The 19,962-nt window shown below is 34.8% G+C and overlaps 1 protein-coding gene across 6 annotated transcripts in view; it reads right to left on the bottom strand.

Moving 5' to 3' along the window:
* Positions 1 to 19,962, bottom strand: part of DTNA (dystrobrevin alpha) — a 376,270-nt gene that overhangs the window by 38,504 nt on the left and 317,804 nt on the right. For all 6 annotated transcript variants that reach the window (XR_007493790.1, XR_007493791.1, XM_049769646.1 and 3 more), the window contains one exon: positions 18,411 to 18,494. Coding sequence is in view for 4 of the 6 variants with exons in the window: in XM_049769646.1 (XP_049625603.1) it covers positions 18,411 to 18,494 (84 nt within the window). In the remaining 2 variants the exon portion in view is untranslated. The remainder of the gene's footprint in view (positions 1 to 18,410; positions 18,495 to 19,962) is intronic.

Below are 19,962 nucleotides of genomic sequence, written 5' to 3'. Positions count from 1 at the left end.
ACATCTCTGTGAAAGATTTTCTCTTTGATTTATAATCCTTAGCACTTTCTTTTAGCTGGATAGAATATGTCCAAAATGAGTAGATATATTAGAAAACATGTAGACATATTAGAAAATATAGAAGCAAGATTGGGGAAAAATTATGTCAGGGTGTAGTAATCTCCGCCTTCTAATATTCCCACTTGGGTCTAATTATACTCCCTTTAATATGGGTTGGATGTAGGGGTTTGCACTAATAAATAGATTATAGAAGAAGTAATGCCAAAGTCTACTCCCAATAGTTGACTATAAATAGACCATCACATCTTCTCTTGAGCATTTTTTCTTTTTATGGAGAGCTCAATAGATTTCTTGCTCAATGGAAGGTAGCAACCAAGGCATAGGGCAGCCCTGTAGAAAGGTCCATATAAGGAAGAACTGAATATGTGGATGAGATCACAGCCATAGCCCACAACCTGAAAGTAAAGCTCTTTTGCCAAAGGCAAGTAGCTAAGGTAAAAAAAAAAAGATTCACGACCCTTATGAGATTATATATTTAAGGAGCCAGAGCAATAGTACAGTGAATAGTGTGCTTGCATGCAGCTGACTCAGATTCATCATATGGTCCTCTGAGCACTGCCAGGAATGATTCCTGAGTGCAAAGACAGAAGTAACACCCCTGAACATTGCCGGGTGTGGCCCCTAAATCAAAAACATTTAAACTGTGTTTTGGGAGTAATTTGTTATGCATATAGCAATAGATAATATAATTCTCAACAGTAATATTAATAGTCAGGTAAACTGCCTCTTGGGGGGCACACCCAGTGATGCTCAGGGGTTATTCTTGACTATACGCTCTGAAATTGTTCCTGGCTTGGGGGACCATATAGGACGCAGAGATCGAACCCAGGTCTGTCCTGGGTTAGCCGCGTGCAAGGCAAACACCATATCGCTGCGCTATCGCTCCGGCCCCAGGTAAACTGCCTTTTTTAAAAATAAAATTTTAAAACAACCCACCATGAAATGCAGTTAGTTACAAAGTTGTTCATGATTGAATTTCAAGTCATACAATGTCCCAATACCCATCTCTTCACGGGTGCACATTTTCTGCCACCAATGCCCAGTTTCCCTCTCGCGACCCAACTCCCTAGCATTCCTCTATGGCAGACATTTTTCTTTAACTTTTTAACATTGCGGTTTGCAATACTATTACTTAAAGTGTTATGCATAATACTTTACATCCTTTCAACAACCAGTTTTTCAGAGTTATCCTTTCCAACTATCATTATAGTGGTCACTTGTCTGTCCTAATTGCACTTGGGTTGGTTTCAGGTTCTGGCTATTGTGAATATTACTGCAATTAACCACAGGTATACAAATGCCTTTTCTGCATCGTATTTTTGGGTCCCTAGGGTTTATTCCCAGGAGTGGTATTGATGGATCATATATTTACTTCCAGAGAAAAGAAGTTATTGTATTGGCTTTTGTCATTACTATAAACTATATAGCTTCTAGAAATTTATATAAGTCGGTTATACCAGATTAAGGACAATTTGAATTAACTCAGAAGGAAAAGTTCATCTTCTAAAGTCCTTTTCACAAAATTATGAACTTGTGTTTATCCCCAAATATATTCTTATATTATTTTTCATTGACTCATACAGAATCCTGCTCCTTAAAAATATATTGCAGGGGCCAGAGTGGTAGCACAGCAGGTAGGACGCTTGCCCTGCATGTGGCTGACCCAGGTTCGATCATGGCACCAATATGGCTCCCTGAGCACCATCTCAGTAACATTTGAGCGCCACTGGGTGTGGTCCAAAACTAAAATATAAGTATTCCAACACTATGATTATTTATTAGGAATATATTTTTAATACCATGCCAATGGTGTATAAATTTTCCACTTGGATTCATACAATAAGTAGTATGATTGATAAGTACATTTACATATAAACTAAGCCAAGCCTATTATTTTATCCTTTGTTCTAAAGTAAAAAGATGCATTAAATCATTATGAGCTTCCAGCATTCTCACTGCTACTTTCAAATAAGTTTTTCTTGATTGGCTGAATCCATTACTGTAATGATACACTTGGTCATTTTGAAGACAATCCTGTGTACATCACTTCTGCTTTGGTGCATACTTCTTACCTATGTAAACTACAACTTCTTCAAGCCTGACTATCACTGTTAAAGATTTAGCTTTTTTTTTTTTTTTCTTAACTCCAGGCAATAACAACTACCTAGAAAATTTCTCTTTTTCTCCATCTACCAAGTAAGGCTATGAAGTCTTATTTTTAATTTTGTCTAAATGAAAGAAGCAAGCTGGCGAGGCTCTTGGGACACAATTAGTATTCAATATACTTACTCTGCTCCTTTAATTGAGATTACTTTGCCCCATTAATTGAGATTCATTAATGATTCATGTATCTTCCAAAGTATCATCAGTCATCTAAATTCTGTCCAGAGTTGGGTTTTCTCAAACTTTTCTGTGCATTCATGTCACTTATGAAAATGTGGTGTCTGCAGTACAGAGGAATATTGGGACCTCAGAACTAGTATTTCTAATGTTTCCGGGATATATTGAGATATATTGAGATATATTGAGACTTCTGAGTAGCTAGAAATTAGGATGCCTTTGTATGCTCATGGTGAGAGATGAAGAGGTGAAGAAGCTCTTTTTAGGTTTCCTGATATAGGGGCTCAATGGTGTTCTTGAGTACGTGAATACCGTTCTGTCGCCGTTTCTTGGCTTTTGCCAACATTTCAGATAATTATCAACCCTATTTTTTCAGCAATTATGGACACTAAATAGGTGTAATATTATGGTCATTATATGGTCATTACATTTTTATAAAAAAAGATTGGCATAAAATCTGTGATTGTTATGCAATGAAATATAGTATTAAGTCGCTAGAAGGTTCTGAAAACAAAAAAGATAACACATCAGATGAACTCCAAATGTAACTACATAAAAGACAAAATATTTACCATATTGATATTTATAGAATATATGTGTCATTATACAAATTTTTCTTTAAGACAAAACTTCTATCTAGAGGTTACTTGTAGTAAGTATACTTATAGTAAGAAAATATTTATATTAATAAAAAGCAAACTTAGTTTTGAAAATGTAATATTTTAAAGCAGATGTTTGCCTTGATCACACAATGCTTTCACTTTCTAGTTATTAGAAATACCACTTGAAATTCTTGTTACAGCTTCAATAAAAAGATCTATTTTTTGTTTTAAACATAAACTCAAGAAATGATTTAGTTTGATTTTTTAAAATTAGCTGGTGCTCTGGAAATCATGTGCCTAGTCTCAATATAGTTTGTATAGACAAAACAGCCCAATGCATCAAACCCAAGATAATACGTTTGACTACTTAAAAGTGACTTTGTTTAAAACATTTGTAACTGTTTTGATAAATAAATAATACAAGAAAACCTTGATAAAAGCCATTATGATAAAAGTGTCTTTTGTCAATGAATGACCAGCAAGTATAAATAATATGAAGGTTATAGAAAAAAAGCCTCTGGGAAATGTAATATGTGAAGTTATGGGTTCCTGTCTAGCAGGCTATAACTCATACTTGCATGGCTTTCTTCCCCCTAGCACTGAGTGAATGAGGGGTGGAGTGATATATTATCCCTTTGTGCACACAAACGATTTATGAGTTCACATATGTCATTTCAGTATGTTCAAATTATACAAGGGTGAATGAGGCATTCCTCTAATAAATTCCATTATTTCAAGACTTCAGTTACAAATAGTTGAAAATGAATGGCCAATAATCCCTAAATCATTAAAGAAATACTGATCCCAACACTTTCTTCATTCCTGGATATTCATTTTAAGACTTTATAATCAGTAATCTTACTAGATGAACATGATGAATTAAAAAAGTGGCTTCTGTGTAGACTACATTTCAGAGCTTTGGAAATCTATTATCCGAAAGCTCTCTGTTTTCTCTCTTAAATACATGACTACAGTCCATTGCGAATGATTTAAAAATGGCATTCCAGGAAATTAAACTACCCCCATCCCTGCAAGCTAGGGTTTGCTAAATTGTGATTTAGCAAATATTTCTTGGAACTTAGATGTTGTTTACATTTCTTTGTTTTCTTTATAGACCTGTTCAAGCTTCCCCCACAAAAAAATCATAACCAAATAAGAATGTATCAAGAAATCTATTTATTTTTTATTAGCATTTCTTTTCATTTCATTTGTTCCCGACTTTAACCACCCACTAGGTTACAGACATCTCCATAGCTAAGCATTCTGCCTTTTAGAAACGCTTGAGTTTTCACTGTCTTCTATTGCTCTTCTCAGTGATGTGTTTGGGTCACCAGATAATTTAGCATACTCTTTCTAATTAAATTCATAAAATTATTCTAAATTAGTTTAAAGATTCCTTAACAGATTGATTTCTTTTTAGAGCAAGAAAAATGTCTATAATACAAATGAATAAAGTTCAGAATGATTTGTTACAAAACATTATGGTGTCAACTGATATACTTAATCACTTCTTTCTCATGAAGTATAATATATATAATTAAACATGTAATAAACAAGAATGCCTGGATTAAATTTTCACTTATTAATAATTTACTATAGCTTAGGAAGTTACAATAGTGTTAAAGTTGATGGTTTCAATACATAAACTTACTAGCTGCTTCCCCAACAAAGTTCTCATCATCCCTTACCACTTGCTCTATAACTCTTCAAGTTTGGTTCCTCTTCTACACTCCCTGGTACTATATTTCAAGCCAGGCTTTGTCATTATTTAGTACTGTTTATTCTCCTATTTTGACACTCTGTAGTCCACGAATGAGTGAAATTTGAGGTTGATTCTTCTTTTTAATTAATTCTTTTATATAGCCAATAATCTTTTATTGAAATATTTTTGTACTTTTGGTCTTTGACTCACACCCATAAGTCTGGTGCTTTGATCTCTCTCCTGGCAATTATTTTCTTGACATACAGCTACTATTTCCTCAGGTAACTATTGTTACTCTCATTTTATATGAAAACTTAAAATGCATTAGAATCTATGATATTAAAGGAATTCATTTGAAAATCAATTAATAAACTGATCTTTAGGCAAATCTTCATGAGTATAACACAATCAAGTCATATATGAGCATATATGTATGACATTATTTATTTATTTTTTGGTTTTTTGGGCCACACTCGTTTGATGCTCAGGTGTTACTCCTGGCTAAGCGCTCAGAAATTGCCCCTGGCTTGGGGGGACCATATGGGATGCCTGGGGATTGAACCGTAGTCACAATCTTTCCTTGGCTAGTGCTTGCAAGGCAGACACCTTACCTCTAGCACCACCTCGCCGGCCCCTTATGACATTCTTTAGAATTATATTTACAGGACTCTAAAGGAATACCATTTTCCTTTTTTTTTTTTTTTTTTGGTTTTTGGGTTACACCCGGCAGCGCTCAGGGGTTACTCCTTACTTTGTGCTCAGAAATCACCCCAGCAGGCACGAGAGACCATATGGGATGCTGGGATTTGAACCACCATCCTTCTGCATGCAAAGCAAACACTTTACCTCCATACTATCTCTCTGGTCCCACAAATACCATTCTTAGAAGTCTTGTTCTAGAACTAAGTTCCTAAACATTAGCATTGAAGAAAGGAATGTACAAGAAAATAAAAACTAATAAAAGAAAGTCACTAAGTAATTCCTTTTTATTTCAGAAGATTGCAAAATAAACATGTGATAAAATAAAATTTTAGACTACATGTTTGTAATATTAAAACATACAATTTAGGGGAGTCAGTGTTGTATGTATGTATGATGAACTAAGTTCTCTCCTTAAACTTCATGTATTGAAGCACTACTAAGTCTTATTTTCTCAGAAGGTGACTACTCAGAAATAAGGTTTTTAAAGCAGTAACTTGGTTAAAGGAGGTCACAATAATGAGACTCAAATTTAATATGACTGGTGTCTGCATAAGAAGAGGAAGTAAACTAGAAATACACAGAGAAGAGTCCCTGGGGGAGAGTAGCAAGGTACAGTCAAGGAGAGACCATAGAATAAGCCAACTGGGTCAGCACCTCGGTGTTGGGTTTTTGGCCTCCAGAACTGTGAGAAAGTTAATTTCTGTTGTTCAAGCCACAGAGTGATAATTTTTGTCATAGCTTCCCTGGAAAGCTAATAAAAATAGAGGATATAGAAAGCATTACAGATGATTTTATTCTTCCTCATCCATTCTTTGCTTTCCCCACACCATTGAATTGTTTCCTCTTGATTGACTATCACCACTTCTTTTTATGACAATTTTTTTTAAATACAGGACAGAAGAACCGTTCATAGGTCAACCAGGCAGAATTACAAAGAAGTACAAGCACAATACTTTGAATCAAGAACACCTATTAGGTTCCTATTTTTAGGCGTTGTGAAGATACATGGGAAAAGAAGCTGAAAATAGAGTTTAATTAGATTCTGGGACCAAGAGACAAAAGTCCTGTGGAAATGCCATTGCTTGTTGGTGACTTGAGATAGGTTGCTGAAAATCTCAGATTTAGCAACTTTTTTTTTTTTACCAATGAAATAAAAAGAAAAATATCCAAACTTGATAGGGGTGTATAAACAAATTAAATAATGCACAAGAAAGGGCTTTTTGAAGCATTCCATAAATGTAAAATGACTTAATTTCTATCATTCATATTCTGTATCCATTTGTTCTCTTGAAACTTAAAATCAAAATGTAGAAACACAATGCATAAAACTGAATGAGTAAGCAGTATCTTCCTAACAGCCGCCATTCTTTTTTTTTTTTTTTTTTTTTTTTTTTGGTTTTTAGTTTTTGGGTCATACCCAGCAGTGCTCAGGGGTTCCTCCTGGCTCTACGCTCAGAAATCTCCCTGTCAGGCTCAGGGTACCATATGGGATGCTGGGATTCGAACCACGGACCTTCTGCATGCAAGGCAAATGCCTTACCTCCATGCTATCTCTCTGGCTCCACCACCACCATTCTTATTGCTAGTGTGCACAAGACAGTTGTTGAGATGAAATAAAAGTAGTACTAAAGGATGTGTACTTTCAGTAAAAGGATAGATGGTGGTTGCCACATTGAGGAATTCCCAGAAGAACTTTCTCTGTCTGTGTGTGTGTCTGGAGGGTTTTTAAGAGTCAATTAGCATAATAATAATTATGAGCTTGAGATCAGATGGACAGTGATTAGAATCCTCAGATGGTTAGCTCTCCATGGCTGTAGGAGAATTACATTTAACTGTCCTAAACTGATACCTTTACTGTTTATAAGATGGCAGTGACAGTATTTAGTTTATAGATTTGCTTTAAGGACTAGGGGTGAATTATTTAAGTAAAGCTTTTAAGAATGCTAAGCACAAGGCAACTGCTTTAAGAAATGGTTGCTTTTATGCTTATTACCATGATAGCTCTCACCATAGTTGAATAAAGGTGAAGAATTACAGCTATAATGATGACAAAGGAGGTGAGAGATCACTACTTACTTTTTTGTGGTAGGAGTAGGGAGGGAACTGTTAGGATTAAACATAAAGGATGGGAAGAAAATGGAAAACATCCAAAAGAGAAGTTGCTTTTTGTAATTATAGAAAAAAGAAGAAATATGGAGGGCAGAAAATATTAAAAAAGATCCTGCTTCATCATTTACTCTGAAAATTTTCTTGGTTTTCAAAATACAAATTATGCCTAGCTTTCATCAAGTACAAGTTAGGTGAGTCTGTGAAGATTTTATGGGCTTAAGTGACAATCGGATCAATATGATTCATTACTTAAATAGGAGAAAGTGGTAGTAGTGACAGACTGAATATTTCTCTTTGGACATTTCATTTTTTTTTTAAATTGAATTAGGAAAAGATCAAAGAAATACTGTTTTATCTGCAAGCTTGGAAAATTTGAGCAAATGAGGACTTTGCTAAGAGATTGCTTTTATATCCTCAGAGAGTAGCATATAGTAATATAAAATGTTTAATTTTATAGTTATATTTTAGAAAAAAGCAAGTTAAATACTTACTATTTAGCAGATATGTTCATTATTAAATTAATGATAAACAAAATAATTTCATACACGAATCGTATAAAGTAATTCTAAGCATCAAGATCAATGATAGGAAGGAACTTTGGAAACTAAAGGGAGGAGAGTTCTAGAAACAAAGAACTAGTTAATAATACAAATGGTAAGGGTGGTGAGCACTGAGAAATATTTTCTGTGAATTAGTAGAAGAAAAGGCAAAAGAGGATTTAAAATGTTGGCTCATGTGAATATAAAATATATAAACATATATAAGTTTACATGTAAACTTATATTTAAGCATCACTTTTGTGGAGTAATTATTTACACAAGTAACATTTAGCATCCTGCATCCACCAAATACTAGTAGCATGGCATCTATTTACACAAATATTTCCTTTAGAAAAACAAGTGTGTTTTTCTAAGATATGTTGATGTGGAATATTCAAACTAACATTAAGAGAGGCACCTTAAATGAATTTTACAATGTCTTAGTGACACATCTGGCACTCAGTAACTTTACCCCTGCCATAGACTGCTTGTCAAGTGATCAGGCAGTTCCCCTTACTAAGGACAGTCAAGCTGTCAAACCTGCACTAACCATGATGGGCTGTTCCGGAGCAAGTTGACATACAACCCGATGAGAACATGTTCATCAGCTAGCCTGTCTGCCACATTCAGACTGTACTGAATCCTGAAACAAGCAGGAGGAAAGAAAGGCAGCTGTTAAGAGAGGTAGATAGAAATAAGGAGAGCAGGTAGGAATGCATTTGTGTTGAAAATGCATTTGAAAACCAAACAAGGAAAAAAAAGTGATGTTCTATCACAAACCAAGCAAAAATTCAAGCAACATAAGTCACAATTTCATTCCACTAACTTTGCAAATAAAGACTTCCACACATGTAAGTAACTTGTAAGGAGATATTTAAATTCTTCAAATCACTGAGGCCAACCAAGAACTTCATCTGTACAGCAGTCACACTGAAATGGGCTGTAATCAGAGATTAAGAATCCTTCAGAAAAATCAAATCTCAAGCGTAGTCATCTTAAAACAAAGGAGAATTAGGGAAAGTGAGTGACAACACAGATGCATTTGCTTAAAATAGCTACTTGGTGCTGTTAATGGGGTTACGAGGACTGCTTTTCTTTTTTAAAAAACAAGTCAAAGATACTCTTCCAAACACAAATATTTTTTGAGAAAAGAAATCTCCAATTTTAGTGATGTTAATTCAGGATTCTGAGACACTCTGGGTTTTAACTTACCCTTTGCCTTTCAGAAAAGCTGGAGCGGCCCTAGCCAGGAGTTTGTTCTGCTCTACTTCATTGTCCTTGGGAGGAGAGCTAGTTAATAAGATGGGAATGCCAAGAAGAGCGTAAACACAGCAATGCATTCAAGAATAGAATCTGGCAACAGAATCCCCCAAGCTTAGATTTGAGTTCTAGTTGGACAATATTCTTATTATTTTGGAATGTTCAGGATGTTGTCAGATTTTCAGAGTTGAACAAGTAGAAAAAAACTGGCCTGAGATCCACAATTTCAATCACATTGGCTCCCATGATCCCAGATTTAACTTCTTACTCTGTACTTACCAAGTAGATTGATTGCCTATGCCTAGACATAATAAAAATTTGCTCACCCCTATAGATTATCATGGAAAAGGTTCAATATTACACTAAGTCCTGCCGGTTTAGCTATCACTCAAGGATTTTACTTCTCTGGCTTTCTCTGTAGTTCCCAACTTTATTTGTTGACATTATCTAGAGATGACTGTCATATTGAAAGCATAATAAGTTATCTAACCATGGCTCTATGCAGATGCAAAGAAAACATTCAGAGAAAACAGCAGTATATATGCTTTTGATTCATAATTATTTCTTGAGTCTTAACTTGTAAATTGAGTCTATTCATGATAACAAGTTTTAAATTCGTTACAAAAGATGCTGGTTTGAAATTTAAATGATGACTAAAATTTTAAATGAACTTTTATCAAAGTACCAATCGATACTTAAATAATACCTAATAAAAGTCAAAGTCACTCAGGTTTTTGTGATGAATATTCACACTTCCTTGCTATTAGAACTATACTTGTAAAATGCTTAATGAGAGTTTGATCTTCTCTAGATTAATTTCCTGTAACATTAGTGTAATCTAAAATTATCTGTGCTCTTCTCTTTAGGGAGAATACAATAATTAGCTGTTTGGCTCTATTTGAGTAAGACGATTTAAGTTAATAAGATTGAAATGATGTTTTGCCACAAACTTTCCCAACATTTTGAAAGTTCATAATATGGTATGCATTGTTTATATATTAGAATGTCAAAACCTTTAAACTTTAACTACAAATGTTAAGTGTGTATGAGAAAGTACCACTCTTTAGACCAAAGTACAAAACCCCAGAAATAAATGAAAAATTAAAAATTAGAGAAATTATAATTGGAATTCTTGTTTCATAATAGTATATACTATAATATTTCTTTAAAAGAGAGGTCTTGTAATTTTATTTCATTTATTTATTTTTTGATATTTGGGACACATTGGCAGTGCTCAAGACTTTGAATTCAGGAATCATTTCTGGCAGAATTCAGGATGGTCTAGTCTTAGTATCATTTTTGGCTTTGAAGACTCAATGTCCACAGCTTGTGCATTTTCTAAAATTAGCCTCATCTTCTTATTTTTTGTGAAGTCAAAAATACAAGAGTGTGGGGCCAGCAAGGTGGCGCTAGAGGTAAGGTGTCTGCCTTGCAAGCGCTAGCCAAGGAAGGACTGTGACCACGGTTTGATCCCCCGGCGTCCCATATGGTCCCCCCAAGCCAGGGGGCAATTTCTGAGCATTTAGCCAGGAGTAACCCCTGAGCATCAAATGAGTGTGGCCCGAAAAACCAAAAAAAAAAAAAATACAAGAATGTACAAGAAGCAGCTAAGTGCATGACAAAAACACAAGGCCCTCTTTCTAAATGGAATAAATCAAGAACTTAATTGGTCAGAAATTAGGTCCCAAAACTCGGGTTTATAAATCTTTTTGCATAAAGTACTTTTCACTTGAATTTCTTTGAAGCTTCCAGAGAACTTGAAAGGAAACAAAGTTAAAAATTTTTCTCCTGAATTGTTGCTCAGTAAAGCAAAATTTATAATGGCCTCTTCAAAAACAAAACAAAACAAAACAAAACTATCTTTATAGTATATAATATAACTCTCTACATTGTACATATTTATATTGTAGTTTGGCAGTTTGCATAGATAAGTGATATTTTCCACTTGCTATTGATTTTGGAATAAGACAGTGAATTTTTTGGTTGTTTTTGTTTTTGGGGCCACGTCCACTGGCAGTTAGGAGTTAGCTGCACACTCAGAACTTGGTCCTGGCAGACGTGGGAAATCATATGGGATGCTGGGGATCTAACCCAGGTAGAGTGCATGCAAGGCAAATGTCCTACCTGCTGTCCTATTGCTCTGACCCTCAAGTATAGTAGAATTTATGTCCTGGTCAAAACATGAGTGCTTTCGGCATGTAAAAGTGTTAGAGGCAATGATAGGTTTTACATAAATCTGAATCCAAAAATTTCTTCTATATGCCTTATCTTCAATGCAAATTCATTCTTTTTGTTTTGTTTTGTTTTGTTTTTGGTCACACCCGGCAGCACTCAGGGGTTACTCCTGGCAGGCTCGGGGGACCATATGGGATGCTGGGATTTGAACCACTGACCTTCTGCATGCAAGGCAAACTCTTTACCTCCATGCTATCTCTCCGCCCCGCAAATTCATTCTTAATCTTAACCTGTGGAGCTTGACCATGGGTGATAAATCTTTTCTGATCTTAACTTGAAGTAATTAAACTCTTAAAACTGTTTTATATACATAATTTTTCTTATTAAAACTGTATTATATACATAAATTTTTTTATTTAAACTGCATTATATATAATATTTCTCATTATTGTCATTTTTTTCCATCAGGTATGTGACAAATTTGTTTATACAAATTTATCACATTGGGGTGAGGTGGCAACCATACCTTGAAGACTATGACAAGAAAAGATTTAAAATTTATGTGCTCTGCTGCAAGAAAAATACACAAAACAAAATGCAAAACAATTATTTAAAGCTCCTTCCCCCCAAAAAAGCGTATCTTATTTTTTTTCTCACTAATTCCTTTCAAGAATTATATGAAATAGTATATATATAAAGATAGGTGAACTTCTACCCATTTTTTCCACACACATACACAACCGCATAAATTTATATTTAATGACAAAATGGTTTCTGAGATGATTAAATCATTTAAAATATTTCACATTTTCTTATTTAAAGCAATATTTTTTTTTGGAGGGTGAAAACTAATGTCAGTGCAAGAAATATCCAAGTGAAAGAAATTTGGGGGATGTTCTAAGACAATAAATCACACATCTGTACTCTGGAGTTTCACCTTATTTTATTTTTAAAATAAAATAAAATAAAAGGCTTTAAATAAAATCCTGAAAATCCCAAGCAATTTTATGGAAAAACCTATGTAAATAAATTATATAAAATTGTAACCATAATCACAATGTTTAAATAAAAATTATATCCAAACTATGACAAATTAAGTACAGATTTTTATATATCAATTTTTATTGATTCTAATTGACTTGTATGGCATTTGAAGTGTAAGGTGTGACATAAAGTTGGCTCCTACCTTTAATTACTGACAATGTGAATAATATTTTCCTTCTCACTATAATAATTACATATATAATTAGTAACAAGGTGATCAAAGTAAATTAACTACAATAAGGGGCCCTCAGGTAAGTTTATAAGAGGTAATTTCTTGAAAATTCTGTTTTCCTCTCCTTTTCAACCTTTTTAATGTTTTATATCTGAAACAAAATATTTGCCACATGCAAATCAGAAAAAAACATAAAATGCTTAATGTTTCAAGTGAAAATGAGCTGTCAAGTCAGGATTGAAAGAAAGTCACCCATCTTAAGCAGGTACTATAGAAAAAATACTATTCTTAGGTCATAGTTGACTCACCACTTTTGCTATGTTGTCTCCAGACATCGCTAAATAATGTCACTCTGTTTTGTCAATGCAGAGCGTCTAGAAAAGTTTCCCGAGGACAAACTGAGCACAGACAACAACTGAGACAAGGTTAAGAAGATAATGAGGGTGGTCAGAGAGATAGCACAGCAGTAGGGCGTTTGCCTTGCACGAGGTGACCCAGAACTGCTGGTGGCTCGATTCCCGCATCCCATATGGTCCCCTGAGCCTGCCAGGAGCGATTTCTGAGCGCAGAGCCCCGAGTAACCTCTGAGCACTGCTGGGTATGGCCCCAAAACCTAAACCACAATAATAAAAACAACAAAAAGAAACAGAAAAGAAGATAATGAGGATTTTTAGGCAAAGAAGAAGGGGGGGGGGGCTTGCTTATTCACTGACATCAGAAAAAGAAAATTGTAATAGTTGAGTATGAAGACAAATTTAATGCAAGTTTAAAAATAGTCTTAGTATGTTAGTGGAGCTTTGAGAGTATATGAAATAAATAATTTTCTGTAGATAGCAATTCTTCAAATTTTATGTTATTTTAGATGACATGTCTAGAAAGTGTGGAGTATGGAGAAATCTCCATAAAATAATTTTATTGGGTTTATACATTTATCTATTTTCTTAGAAAAAATTAGTCATACAGAAATGGATTTTTTTCAAAAGCAGAGTGGATTCTGTAACTCAATTGTATTTCTAATTATATTTGGCTATCAGAGTATAACCAATTAAAACTTAGTTTGACAATTAAAAAGTAATATTAATATCGAAAAATCTGGATCATTACATACAGAGCATTTGGATAGGCAATGTTTTCAAAAGACCCACAAGTTAGCCTTTTTGTAGCTGAAAACCCAAACCAATCAACTATCTGAATAAATAATTAGCCAAGAAAAACAATCACGTACAAACTCTACTTCCCTGGGTAAGAATCAGGATTTGAAAAGTGCTTTGGATAATGGGCATGCTTGTACCATAAGCACTACTGAGGCCAATACAATATGAGGAGTTAACCAAATGTTATCGTGACAAACCAGAAAATAGTATATTAGATTATGTTCAAACACTTTATGAGTCATTTTTGGCACCATTATTATGGGTAATGAAGAAGAAAGTCACAATTAATACATTTATTTTTACAAAGGAAAGGACTGATTAACTAATCTAATCCAGATAAGGATTTTGGGAAAGATTCAGGTTTTTCAAGAATAATCTCTCAAAAGGAGAACATACTTAAGACATATATTTGGGAGGGGCGGTTGCGTCACACTCGGCAACACTCAGGGATTACTCCTGACTCTATGCTCAGAAATCGCTCCTAGCAGACTGAGGGGAGGGGGAACGAACCATATGGGATGCTGGGATTCGAACCACTGTCCTTCTGCATGCAAGGCAAATGTCTTACCTCCTTGCTATCTCTCTGGCCCCATAAGACATATATTATTGTGGGCCCTGAAGGAGAGTAAAAGCTTTGTGGTATTTGAAATAATACTTTAAATATTGATATGCTTAGATGATGTGACTTTTTCAACATCCATCACCTGTAGAATTCTCTTTCTAGCAGGGATGAGAGGTTTCCATTGATCCAACTATATGTATACAATAAATTTATGCATTTATAAGAAGATAATTTTGATATAGGGATATAAAGAAAATAAATGAACTGAATTGAACAATAAATTGTGTTATGTGACCCATACTATACCAAATGACTAAGCAGCATTTCATGACTTCATGCCTGTACACAAACACTTCTCTCTCTCTCTCTCTCTCTCTCTCTCTCACTTTCTCTCTTACAGGAAGACTTCTACTAAAGCTTAATTTAAAGAGTTAAATGAGTCATCTTTATTACTCTTTCCCATTTTCTTTTAAGTAAAAGAAAAGTGAATCACAGAAATGATTATAAGAACTGATTATAGACATGATTATAAGAACAAGGGATGTGACAGATGGTGGTGGTAACCAGAATTATATACTCAAATCTGAATGAGGCAGATTACTAGGATGCCAATATATATATGTATGCCAAAATATAACATGCTAGCATATGAAGATCAAAGTGGAATTCTTATAAGGGAATAAGTTGGGAGTTTGTAATGAAAATTCTGGTGTTTTGGGTCATCCTCATTCCACTTTATCTTTCTAAGATTACACAATATAATGACTGAAAACGCAGGGTGAATAAAATATCTGCTTGGCAAATTTTCTACTTTCTTAATTTGTTTAAATTTTAGATTTTTGCCCCCAATTTTAATGGGAAAAATAGGATGGTATAGAAGTGAGTTGAGAGTCACATGTCCTTGGAGAATATTAATCATAGGAAAAACAGAACTTTTAATTTATGACATTTGCCATGATGACTTTCTACCAATCTTAGAATTTGAACATGGGCAAGGAAACAAAAAATTTTTTTTGTTGGTCTAAGTAATTATACTCATGATCTCACATATGTAAGGCAGGAATTTTTCTACTGAGTTATATCCTTATTCTCTCTGACCTGGTTAGAAAATACATAATGGTTCACCACCAGCATTATCAAGTGACAAAAGAAATTAAGCATTAATTGCATAAAATTGGTTTTGAAATCGATACTTCAGTATAATCAGTTCTGGGGTCTCAAACTCGCAGCCTGTGGGCTGTTTGTGGCCCTCCGTACAATATTTTGTGGCCCTGCCCTAGAGGAATCTTTTTTGTTTTGTTTTGTTTTGTTTTAATTGTTTGGGTCACACCCCCAATGTTCAAGGCTTACTACTGACTTTGCACTCAAGGATCACCCCGACTTTGCCTCCTGTGGCCCCCAGGTAAATTAAATTTGAGACCCCTGATCTAGCTGTTTTACTTAAGGAGGAAACTGTATATGGATTCAATTCTTCTACTGTAATACAGTCTAGCGATGTGACATTGTCTTCCCATTCCATCCTTTCAAGAAGCTCATTAGACTAAAATTTTTTTCTATTTGGGGTCTTATAAATTGTATAAAGGAAGAAATTCATTCCAAGAAGAAGACGCTTTGATATCAGTTACATATAAGATTATGGGATCAGTAAGATATGTGGGAAAGAGAAGCAAGCTGAGACATTTAGCTCAAGCTAGAGATTCTTAATAGAATATCTAATACAGAACCAACAAAACTAAAAGCATAAGATCCAAAATACAACCACCTAACTTAAAAATATGCCTGTCGAGGAGGTAGGCGAGCGATAAGTGGGAGGGAAACAAGGGCCATTGATGGAGATAAGTTGATACGGGTGAGAGGATTGGCATTAGAAAATTGAATGCCTAAAATTCAAAAATGAATAACTTTGTAAATCATGGTGTCCAATGAAAACAATTGAACAAAAATAAATCTCATGAAAATTTATGAGATTTCTGTCATCACTAAGATATACTACAGGACCATGGGAGAAATTTAGTAGTGCTGGAGCAGGTAACTAGCAGTCAGCAAGAGAACTATTGCTCTTATTAGTGATTTGTGGCTGGGTACTGACCAGACTTCATGATCAAGCTGATTAACACACAACTTAATGAGTTAATGCTCCTCAGTCACTGGGCTGGTTGCACTTATTTATCTCCTCAGATACTCTGAGGAAGTCAAACAATAAGACATCATTAAACCTTCCATCAATAGAGCAAGGTCCACTCAGAAAGGAGAGATGTTCAGTATACACAGCTTTATTGAACAGCACTCTTAAAGACAGAGACCACAGGTCAAACTCCATGATGAAAGGAGGAAATGAAGGCTTTAAACCTGATGTGATTCACAAAGATATTCCCAAAGGACTTAAAAATGGCAAAAAAAAAAAAGAGAAATAAGATCATATTTTGGGTTAATGCATATCATGCACCCTGGAGGAAGCAGAACAACGCAAAGTATTATAAGAATATTCTAGAGTAGAGGAAGTCATGTTATCCATCTAGACGCATCCACCATAAGCACCGTCCGAGCTGAAATGATATAAAATGATCTTCAGTAAGGATAGGGTCTCTCTCTGCTTGATATTTGCAGAAAGCAGAGCTTCATAGTAAAAGCACAGCATTATTTTCAACATCATGCCAGATCATTCTGGGATAGATGCACAGGTTCATGTTTCTAATAGACTCTGAAGTTTATGACTTTGTTTTAGAAAGGTTGGCTGAATTTGCTGGTGATTCTGAAAATGAGACATACTGAGGAGTAAGCTATATTATGTCGCTGTGAATCTTTGGTAGTTCAGTTGTCTCCTCATCGTATCAATTAACTTATAGAAAGGAAATGCCATGAGGTTTCACATTTCATTTACTCTACCAATTACAATTATATCTTTTCAGATTCCTACTTCTGGGCAAATATGGATATTTACATGAAAAAACCTGCATTGTTTTGAGTCTCAGTGTATTTAAATTTTTATGAAAACGTGCCAGGATATTACAGTGAAATTGCTGCTTATGTTCTTTATGAAAACATGAGAATTTTTTCCCCAGTGGTAGGCATTTGAAATCTTATGTCCAATGACTCAGATAAATTTTTCTTACCTTTATGTCTGTTTTCTTGTGAGCCTCCTCCATGTATTTATAAAGTGAACCTCTGGTATTTTATTCATAATATTTGATCAAAAGATTTGTAATATTCCTTAAATCCTACATATTTATCATGCTAGCTCTCATCTGCTTCACTTGTTCTTTGCTCATGTGGGAGTGGATCTTGTGCAAAAGATAAGACACATACGCACTTTTTTAAAGTTCTTATTATCTATAAGTTTACTTATGTGGAAATTACACTTTCAAGTCTAGTCTTCTACCCTCAGAACCTTCAGCTTACCAAAAAGAGGGTTCTTGTGATTTGATGAGGTAGTCAAATGGGTAAGACCCTTTTGCCTTGCATGCAGGTGATCCAGGTTCAATCCCTGGCATTACACATGGACACACCAGAACCCCGCCAGGAATGATCTCTGGGCATAGAGCCAGGCGTAGGACCTGAGCACAGCGGGATGTGGTCCAAAAACCCAAACACAAAGAGTTCTTTTTATATGGGACCATTTAAAATGCTATAGAAGTGACTTTCTCAAAGAGATAAAATACCTGTGTGTTAGTAGTAAATATATACCTTGTATTATACCTTAAATATACCTTGTATTTGTATTCTGGGTGGATTATAAAGGCAAGTTTGCAGAAGAGATGTTAATCCCCAAAGCCATCCCAGCTCTCGTCAAATGCATCCACAACAAAGACATTGAAAAGTTGTGACAGTTATTTTCAAACTAGTCTTCAACAATAATCTGCAGTTGGTATACACTAGAATATATTTTGTCATCAAAATCAAGCCTCCCACATGCAAAACATGAGCTTCAGCCCACTGAGATATCTCTACAACCCTGAGAATAATTATGTTATAATAAAATTGGAGCTTACCTCCTGGTAATAAAAGGACTTCCTGAGGAGGGTACAGAGTGGGAGAATAAGGTATCATTCATGCTGGTTACTGGTCTGGGTGGCCTACAAAGAAAGTACAGTGTGAAGAAAAGTTTAATCACAAGTTAAAAACTATCCACTGTTCCTCATGGAAAAGAGCTGGGAAGGTCACAGTTCTTTCTTCCCTGGCTCAGAAAGAAACTTTCTGCCTTTCAATTAAATTCTACAATTGCTGTAAAGTTACATTTTCTTGAGGAGACAGAATATCTTGCTAAAATTCAAGAGAAAAATCTCTGAACTCTAGAGGAATGTTTAAGCATTTGCTTTGAGCTTTGGTGTTTGATTGAATCAGTCTGAAAGAACAAGTATTAGAAACAGCCTAAGTCTACTGATACCTAAAAGGAGAGGCCTTGAAAATTTTATAGTAACAAAAATCAACATTCTTTTACAAAAAAAGCATATTCTTGAAGTTTTGGAAAACTTACTTCTCAGTTACCCTTTATGATGATAATGTCTATCTCCCAAGCTGACAAAGCTGGAAGGACCAGTAATATACTCACTTTGTACTTATTTTGCTCTTGGTACTAAGTAAAATGTAATAAATGGATAATACAAGGGTTATCAGACTTGCTGTTATATGGCTGAATCATATAAATGGGCATGCAGGCCAGGCATCTCCAAAGCTCCACCTTTCCCACAAATGACAAAGAGAAATTTAATTTCTTTGAATTATCCATAACCTGAAACACCACTCCCTACCTTATTTTTCTTTTAAGTTTGCTTTTCTTACTGACTGCTTAGTTCAGACAAAACAACATAGCTAAGATTTCTATCTCATCTCCAAGCAGATTTCAATTATGGTTTAGCTTCACCATAATTTTTCCCATGGTAAACTGACAAAAGATTTAAAGTTCAGAGAGATGACAAAAAATGATGCAAGTATCCGATGGAGGGAGAGAAAATTTTGGTTTCACTATAATTCTGTTTTTGATTTTGAAAATGTAGCATTTTTGATAAACCAGATGTCAATTACATTGACTTACTGAATATATTGGTGTTGATGTGATAAAAAGACATCACATCGTAGTATTTCGACTTATGAAAATGGACATGATACTATTCAGGTTTTAATCTTAGTGGTATAAGACATTTTTTATGGACATTTTCAGTTTTTGCTATACATTACTAACATGTGTTCTAAGATGTTATTTTTTGGGTGAGATCAATGTAGTATGTGTATTTTTATTTGCTACAAATATACTAGTAAAAGTTCTGAAAACAGGGTTTCACATGCTTTATGATATCACTTTGACATACGAGACTCATTTAAAATAAACTTTTGTGAATATTTTTTCCTTTATAAGAAATATATTAAATTTCATGGGCATGCCCCCCTTTTGATTTGTGGGTCACACCCGAAGTACTCTGGGGTTCCTTCTGGCTCTATGCTCAGAAATCACTCCTGTTAGGCTTGGGGAACCATATGGGATGCTGGGAATCGAACCTTGGTTTGTCCCGGGTTGGCTGCATGCAACACATGCATGTAACTGCA

This window comes from Suncus etruscus, chromosome 3 (assembly GCF_024139225.1).
Source record: "Suncus etruscus isolate mSunEtr1 chromosome 3, mSunEtr1.pri.cur, whole genome shotgun sequence".
Classification (NCBI taxonomy): domain Eukaryota; kingdom Metazoa; phylum Chordata; class Mammalia; order Eulipotyphla; family Soricidae; genus Suncus; species Suncus etruscus.
Note: the sequence above shows the minus strand (reverse complement) of the source record. Positions and strands in the feature narration are given on the sequence as shown.